Genomic DNA, 8,748 nt, shown 5'->3' on the forward strand with positions numbered 1-8,748 from the left:
CCATCAGTTATTAGAGTCAGACACATTTTTTTGCTGAATGAAGAAATATTTATGCGATAACATTAAAAAACACTTTGTTGTAAGGTATAAGTGACTAAATGACGTGATTAACCTCTTAAAGGTATGCTTTTGTTTTGGGCCCATTGATGAAACCTACCATTGACTATTCCAAACTTTTGATGGCAGTATGGAATATAGAAACGAGTAATGAAGTTTGTTGAAAGCTATGTATAGGATGGTCATGCATTGGGACAATAGACTCATGTTTTATGTAACCAGCAAACCGTTTGAGACGAGAAAACAAAATTAACTTCCTGTAAAGAAAGAGCCTCAATACTTAGACCCCGAAAAACAGTACGGAATTTTATAAGTAGTACATATACACAGGTTCTGAGGGAGAAATGAATGCGAACAAAAATAGTCAATAAGGTGGTTTTATTTTTTGGGTGTTGTTACAGGGTCGCGCCATTCTGTTTAGGCGACGGGTGCGACGGGGATGGCGTCTCCGGTGGCGACGTAGCCGAACTCGTCGGCCTTGTACTTGATGTCGACGGGCTTGCCCTCGGGGCTGGTGTACTGGTACTGGCCGCTCTTGATCAGCACGTGGTCCTTGCCGTCAGGGGTGGGCTTCAGCTCGCCGTGCTCCACCACCGTGATGCCGTTGGCCGTCTGGTACCTGCCAATAAAAACCAGAACACAGCTTGACAAAGTTCTTTTTCGGTCAGGCAATTTGTCAACTCCATCAAAACAATGGCTATTCTGCGAGAGCAGGATTCAAACGCCTTCTAATCGTTCCCATTGAGATGTGGATTCCCTTTTTAATCGCAGGCTGGATGCTTTCCCAGTCCTTCCAGAGCTGAACTACTGTATTCTCCAACCATGACAATTTTCACTGAAGCTTGCATCCAAGCCTCATCCATCGTCTTAATCCAGTCGCATCAAAAGACGAGCTTTAGCGCATGAAGTTCGTATGGCATGTAAATCGTGCATGATGAGCTCACCTGGAAAATGCGCCCTTCATTGTATGAATGGGTTGTGTTCGATTCTTAGCTAATAGATGGCTCTAAATTTATTTTAATATTCTAAAACGATGCGCAGGTCATGCGTGTCGCGTGGTAACTGATCGTAGTAAACAATCAACATGGCAAAGAGTCTAGTGCTTGGTGATGTTAAGAAGGATTTACAGAAGCTTGTTGATAGTGTTTTAAGCAGTGATAGTGTAGTAAGTGAATGGTTTTCAGTGATACAGATTCTGAAGAATCGCAAGCAATAGTCCAGAGTGGCCTTGAGTATCAGAAGGGAATGAGTGGCGTAGACATTCAATAGGAGATGACTGCTTTCTGTCTAATCATGGGATGCCTAGTGAAGGGCTATAGAAATAATTCTTTAATCTTACTGATATGTGCGTTTCCAGTGCCATCACAGTGTATCGCAAGATCAGTGGAAAGAAAAAAGAAGCTAGTAACCAATTTTTGACCCAGCTTCGCATAGCAAATGGAAGTTAGCGCACAGCTTTCCTTGTACTTTGTTCTCGGGCGACCATAAGTGAGTACCAGCCTTATGAGAGAGACTTTAGACAATAACATGAGCTTATTTCTCGATGCTCATAACGTCAACTGAAAAGGGAAAAAGTCATAAGAAGTGTGTTTTGTGCTACTTAAGAGGGAAAAAAATGAATTGAAAAAAGTGTAGTTTTGCTCTACATTTGGAAGACTGATTTCAACAGACCCAACTATTATACTAGCTCATATGTAAAACAATCATGCCATCTGATTTGTATGAAATTTGTTTTCACTACATACTGATGAACGGTATTTTAATACGATGTCATTGTGTATCAGAAAAGATACGGCATGAAATTTGAATGCTTCGCCTGCTGTTAAGCCGTGAAAATTAATGATATACAATGTAAATTAGTTTCTGAGAACGATAAATACATTACGGTAAGTCTACAACTAATTCTTTAGCAAAGGACTCCTCTGGTGAGTCGTCAACCTTCCGCCAGCAAACAATGAAAGGAAATTGTCTTGTTCATGGAATCTGGAACACTAAGTGGCGTTCGATGTCAACTTGACTGAAGGAAACATGTGGTCCGCATATTATGGTAGACGTTTTTTACGATAAATGATAGGCTTGAAGAAATATTCGCAGGACTGGTGTATCCTAAAAAAACTATAAGAAGTGTAATGAGATACGAGGAATTTGGTGGCACAGAACTACCGATTTAGTGTAATGCTGAAGTGAAGCTATTATACGTCTTACAGAAAAGGACTGGACCTAGAGAATTGTGGAAAAGAGTACTAGTTCACATAATTAATTGTGATAACAGAAAAGAATTTTTTGGTAAAGCGAGACGTAAGGCATTTTGTTACACTTTATTTGTAAGAATCATTTCAAACTTTCAAAATATTCGTCTTCCATGTGAAGAATATCGAACATTAATAATGAACGATAGAACAATGCGCCAACGAGGTAAATATCTACGTGGATGACACCCCTTTAACCCCTCTTTGAGTAGATATTTAATTATCTTTCGACTTGCTGTTCAATTTAAATGTTCCGTTTTACATACCGTTTACATGAGGATGCTAGACGTGTCCAAGAGAGATGACGTACATTTAAATGGCATTAATGGTTGGAGTTTGATGGCGGCTGCAGGCGCAGTGCGCTGTACTTACGTGAGAGAGTACTGGCCGCTGGCGTCGCGGACCTCCTCTCGTGACAGGACCTCGATGGGCTTGACGTCTGCCGTCACCGCCGCTACGGCCACGGCAAGGAACTGTGGGAACAAGGAGGACACGCTAAGGCGCTGCTTCCTAGCCGAACGTGGCTACTGCACACACTACAAGAGCATTGTGTTAATGCACTCGACTTCCAAATCCCTCAAGTCCGACAACGTTTATACATTGCCTAGCAATATGAGAGCTGACTTTCGCCGTTTACTACTGTGGTGTAGCCAGCTTCTCGAGTGTGTTACAAGTGTACGCCTCGCAGATATAAAAACGATTATAATGTATCTGTAAATTTCCACATCTCTACTTCTATTGGCTCCAGAGTCGTCCAAAAAATGGTGTACGCAGGTCTTGGCCAGAAATGAAAGTGACAGACGAGGGAGATCCAGATGTCCATGCGCTTAGAAATAACAGTATTTCTGGCACGAGTCGAGCAAGGCATGACCCATTTATGTTAGTGCACTTTACAGGCAGCGATTGGCGTAGCGAAGAGAGTAAACAACGACAATGGGAGTGTCGTGGCACCAAGTCCTTTTTAAGTTACATACACTGCAAATAACCAGAAATAATGCTCAATATATTGTATTTATCAATATTTTCAGAAAAGGTATGAAAAGTAAAAGCGAAGAAAAATTTTGGACTGCAAGTAAATTTCCAGGATTTTTTCTTTCTGATAAGGTGTGCACGAGAACTACACATATATGAAAAAAGATGCTTTTATTATTTTGCAGTTGATGGTTTACAAGTGCTGGGCTGATATTTACAGTAAAAACAGGAGAAACAATAATTTTCTCGGCATCTCGCATACTTTATGAACGCCCCATTTTTAACCGTTGCTTTAGTTACTATCCCTTCTTCTAAAATTACTTGCGAATTTCTCGTGGGAACTGTAAGAAAGATCCTTTATTGCAAATTTATTTGCAATCTCCTTTGCCATTCCTTTTCATGCCTGTTTTGAAAATATTAATAAATATAATCTACCGAGCATTATTTCAGTTTATTTGCAGCGTATGTAACTGAAAAATTAAAAAAAAGATGTTTTCGCATAAGGACTCGACTCCAAGACCCTCCGATTAGCGTTTTGTACTTTTTCCGCTGCGCCGCCTGCAAACTACGATAGCATAAATGATTCATGAATCGTCTGACCTGCGCCAAAAATATTACTTTTTCCTAAACACTTGTGACCTTACACTTCCTGTCACTTTCGTTTCCGGTCGAGCCCTCCATGTACCACAGACATGAACGAAGACGGTGATGACGAGTAGGCGCGATCCTCTTGTGGGGCCTGTTCGGATTGGCCCATTGTTACCCACAAGGCAGTACGAGGAGAGATATGTGACCGTGGTACATGTGAAGCGTGTCGCTCATTCCTCTGGCCTTTTTCCAGTAGATGAATCTTCATAACGTTGCTGTTTCTTTATCAAGCAGCTTTACATTTGGCCTCACGGAGCTCAGTGGATCTATTTCTAAAAATCCAAGCAAGCAGCGGGAATCGAACCCTAGTCCTGCCGAAGCTAACTACTCGGTTACGGTATTGTAACGCTTGATACTTTTCGGTTTCTTCGAGAGATCATCCTGTAGTTTGATTTCAGGGTTGGAAACAAAGCCAAGAGATCTCATACAATGACCTGTGCAGTCGAGCGTGCACATGCGGCACTAACCGTCACTGCTACGACGTACAATATTTTTTGTAACTGCCCATCAGTCAAATGTGACGCACCGAGGGAACCACCACATTGATTGAAATATTCGACTAGTTCGGAGGAGTGGATCTCAAATTTCTGTCCAGCCATCTTCATTCAGATTTCTCTCGGTGCCTGTAAATTGTCATCCGAATTTCCTCCAATAGGCCATGCGCGATTTTTTCCCCCACTTCTTCTCCAAATTAGATACCTAGTACTCAGTCTCCAATGACAACGTCGACGTTAAAACGTGACCTGCCTTCAAATGTTAATCATAATGGAGTTTCAGAGACGTAATGAAGCGAATTATTATAAAATCGCTCTCCGCCAGATTTAGAAGTTCGCCACGGGCTTAAATAACTCATTGTTTTGTATGCAAATGTGTGTGTTTATTATGGTTGCTTGACGAGAGAGCTGTAACATTTACGACTTTCACAGTAGCTAAAGTTTAATACATTTAATCAGATGTAAATTAGGATGACATTACGATGATGCTACGGTATGAGAACACTTATAGAAAGAATCCTAACATCAGTAACACTATAACCTATACGAGCATATTGCATTAATTAAGCGTGAAGTTGCTAAAGTGTATAATTGTATTAGAATTATTGTATGCCATCGAAAAGCTCTTAAGGAGCAAAGAACAATTAAACAGTTCTCGGTTACGTCCGTTATGATATATAGCTCAGAACTGTGGCCAAGGGAGAAGCATAAAGCACAAAAATTAAGAGTTTATGGGCAGATGTTTTTATGCTTGGCCAGGAGAATATTATTATGTTGATTTTGTGCCTCACGGCCTTGTGTGACTGGACGACAGTTTGTCGACTAGGTGCTTTATCTGCAAAGGGCTTAGTGAAGGCGAACGAGAAGAGTGCGGATGTGCTACATATCTTGTATGGCAGGTCTACAGAAGGGAGGTGCTCAATGCGAGTGCTGCTGGCGCTCAGCCTGTAGCTTGAATAACAGCAATGGGGCTGCCGTCGGAGGAGTCGCCATTTACAGTGTAGCATTCCTTAACCCCATGAGATTTTGGGGATAGGCTGCAAGTTTGACCCAAGCAATTGGAGAACATCCTGTCTATCAACAACTTTACGCCACCACGTACAGATGATTTTTTTTCTACCATCAGGAATTGAACTGGATACTTCCAAGTCAGTTCAGGGGACGGGGGTTAGAGCAGTCCGTAAAAAATACAGAATTGCTGGTATTAACATACCTGGAACTTTTGAAAGGAAGAATGTTGTGAACGAAAAATCTGAAAGTCTTCCCATTCTAGTTTTGCGCGGCGTAAAAGAACTACATACAGTCTATGTAATCAGAGTCTTTTGATTAGCGTCGCTGCTACAGAAACAGATATCCTTGGGTCAATTATTCCCACTCCGCTTATTTCTGTGTTGGAAAGGTTTCTTTGTGGGCCCAATCAGGTTCTTGTGTCCACAGCGAAGCTGCTTGAGTAATTTAAGCAGTACATTGGATACGAAACAGCCGAAACAAATTCAATTCGAAAAGCTTTCACCTGGCTGGGAGCAACATGAAGTTAATTTAATTTTTTACTACTGATGAACATATACATTGTCCTTAATGTTCTACCATAATAAATGCTCATTGACTATTCATTATGTTAATAACTTCCGTACAGTATATGGCAGATTTATATCCTTGTGAGGGTAGTAACTTCACAGTGTAGGTTAAGTATTGGGCGTTAGGATGAATGAAATCCATATATGCGATAAGCAAGCAAATTGCTTTACGTTGGAGTGAGCAGACAAAATATTCCAGCTCCTCAACGGATTCTGCATTAGTTAAGCTTTCTGCATCATATGGCCTCATTCATAATAAAGACTGATGAAGGAAACTGTCTTACATCTGCAAAAGGTCTAGTAGGTTCTGTTGTCGCAAAGTTGTTCTTCTAATTATATCCACAAGTTTGCACAACACATTTATTGGTAAGTCTGAGGATAATCTGTTCCGGCTTTAAAACTCTTTAACTCAGTAACTTAACAGATACTTAAGACACTTTCTAGTTAGAAACATCCCCCAGGCTGTGGCTAAGCGATGTCTCCGCAATATCCTTTCTTCCAGGAGTGCTAGTTCTGCAAGGTTCGCAGAAGTGCTTCTGTGAAGTTTGGAAGGTAGGAGACGAGGTACTAGCAGAATCGAAGCTGTGAGGACCGGGCGTGAGTCGTGCTTGGGTAGCTCAGTGGTAGAGCGCTTTCCCGCCAAAGGCAAACGTCCCGAGTTCGAGTCTCGGTCCGGCACACAGTATTAATCTGCCTGGAAGTTTCATATCAGCGCATTCTCCGCTTCAGAGTGAAAATCTCATTCTAGTTAGAAATTGTTGTAATGACAAAGCTCTGGGACAGACGGAAACATATTACACTTATCCTTAGGAAAAACCCAATGGAAGCTGTTCGCTATTGCTAGCACAGCTGAAGGAAAGATCAGTTCATTCGTTGTGAGCTATGATTCCCTTAAGTCACTGAAGGCAAATGTCGGGATGGCTTCTTTGAAAGGGAACCACACATTTCCTTTCCCATCCTTCACAAATTTTCTCTTCTGCCTCCTCTCTAATGAACTCTTCCTCTCCCTCCCTCGTTGTGAGACCAGGTATTCACTCATTCACAGGAAATTTTCTTAATGTAAACTGAAGGACAATCTCTTTAATGTCACGTAATTCGTCTGTTGTTTCATCAGCGACTAAAGGTTTACTCCTCCAAGTTAGTTGTCAGTATCATATTAGATCTACAACTTTTCTGCCACCATTTTGCAATAGATGGCAGCAGCGGCAAGTGGTCGTGCAAATCATGGGTCGTAAGTGTCACACAATGAAGTGAGGCATTTGTAAACGAAACGCCACTAAAATATTTGTCGATTTCCGATTGTTTCATAAAGTTGTTCCCGACTGACTATGTCAACTTACGAGCCTAATTCTCGTCATTTGCGGGAATTAAATTGTGCTTTAACATAAGGAAATCTGCGGCTGAGGCTCATAAACTACTGGGTATGACCTATGGTGAGGCACTTACTAGTAAAAGGACGGGCACAGAATGGTTTCAACGCTGCAAGAACAGTGATTTTGACGTCGAAGACCGGTATAGCGGTGGAAGACCGAAGGTTTTCGAAGCTACTAATGCTGATGGGAAGAATCACCGGTGGCCGGTATCGAAAGCAACTGATTTGTTTGAGCCGAGCTCTGAAAGACAAACGGCGTCAATACAGCGATAGACGTGAAAAAGTGATTTTGCAGCGTGACAATTCTTGACCCCATGTCGTAAAACTCGTCAAATCATGCTTGGAAACGCTGAAATGGGACATCCTACCCCAACCCCTGTACTCTACGGACATTGCTCATTGGTCCCTCTGACTAACTCCTTTTCTGATCGATGGCACACGGCCTGGCTGAGCAGCACTTCCGGTCATATGATTAAGTGCAAAATTGGATAGATTCATGGATATTCTTGAAAGACTCCCAGTTCTTCCTCCGCGGGATTAGTATACTGCCCGGAAGATAGGAGAAAGTAATCGCCAGCGATGGTCAATATTTTCTACCGTAATTTTTTTGTAAGTTTTTCACAATACAACCTGGAACTTCAAGAAAAAACTGCGAGAACGAAACTGTAGACTTAATAAACGACTGACTTTTTTCTGCGACATTGTAGAAAAGTTTTGCAGATTTACTACATTTATTTGGTTCTGTTTTTCTCCAAAGCGAGTTAGAAACATTCTATAGTCAGGATCTATCTGTTGAATTATAAAATGTTCCTGGCTTTGGTTAGAAAATAGCAGGATATATTGAGTTCAAAGAGCTATTATCGTTGAAGGCAATAGTAACTATATAACGCGTTATCACTGTATATTTATATGAAACTGCGTGAATAAAAGTGCACCTAGCCCTGTAAAACTGCAAAGACGTTGCATGAAGCAGGCGTCGTGAGTTACTTACCACCAATGCGACCTTCATGTTGCTGGGACGGCTTGTTGGCTGGTCTGTGTCTGAGCGGCTGCTGTGCCCTCAGGTCCGCCGCAGGCCCTTAAATACTAGAACTCTGAGAACCTTGAGCAGCCACAGGTGTTTGTCACCCGCGCATCGTTACCGACCCTGTTTTCCGTCTCATCCAAAAAGAGTGCGCACTGCACCGCAGCACTGAAACAGGAGTTTCCCGACGGATTTTCGAGCCAGACTTTTCAATACAGCGAAATTCTTTTCCATTCTAGATCTATCTGCATCCTCGAAAAGTCACTCTAATGCTTGGACGACTGTCTCGAGGTACGGCTTCCTCACATGAAATTTGAAATGAAGACCCATCTCCGGCAACTACTGAATTTCATTT

At 41.8% G+C, this 8,748-nt stretch overlaps 1 protein-coding gene across 1 annotated transcript; it reads right to left on the reverse strand.

The window, feature by feature from the left end:
* Nucleotides 1-418: 418 nt before the first annotated feature.
* On the reverse strand, nt 419-8,465 carry LOC126327790 (larval cuticle protein 16/17-like). The gene is made up of 3 exons (XM_049995916.1): nt 8,361-8,465; nt 2,679-2,779; nt 419-676 (listed from the first exon to the last, which is right to left on the reverse strand). Exons 1-3 carry the CDS (start codon nt 8,376-8,378, stop codon nt 475-477), a joined length of 321 nt encoding a protein of 106 aa, XP_049851873.1. The 5' UTR covers nt 8,379-8,465; the 3' UTR covers nt 419-474.
* Between the last annotated feature and the right edge of the window lie 283 nt (nt 8,466-8,748).

Source organism: Schistocerca gregaria, chromosome 2, assembly GCF_023897955.1.
Source record: "Schistocerca gregaria isolate iqSchGreg1 chromosome 2, iqSchGreg1.2, whole genome shotgun sequence".
NCBI classification, from domain to species: domain Eukaryota; kingdom Metazoa; phylum Arthropoda; class Insecta; order Orthoptera; family Acrididae; genus Schistocerca; species Schistocerca gregaria.

Excerpts from the sequence above, each read along its gene's own strand:
- LOC126327790 (XM_049995916.1), bottom strand. Across the intron at positions 677-2,678 it reads AGCGGCCAGTACTCTCTCAC|GTACCAGACGGCCAACGGCA; the intron begins GTAAGTACAGCG and ends TTTTATTGGCAG.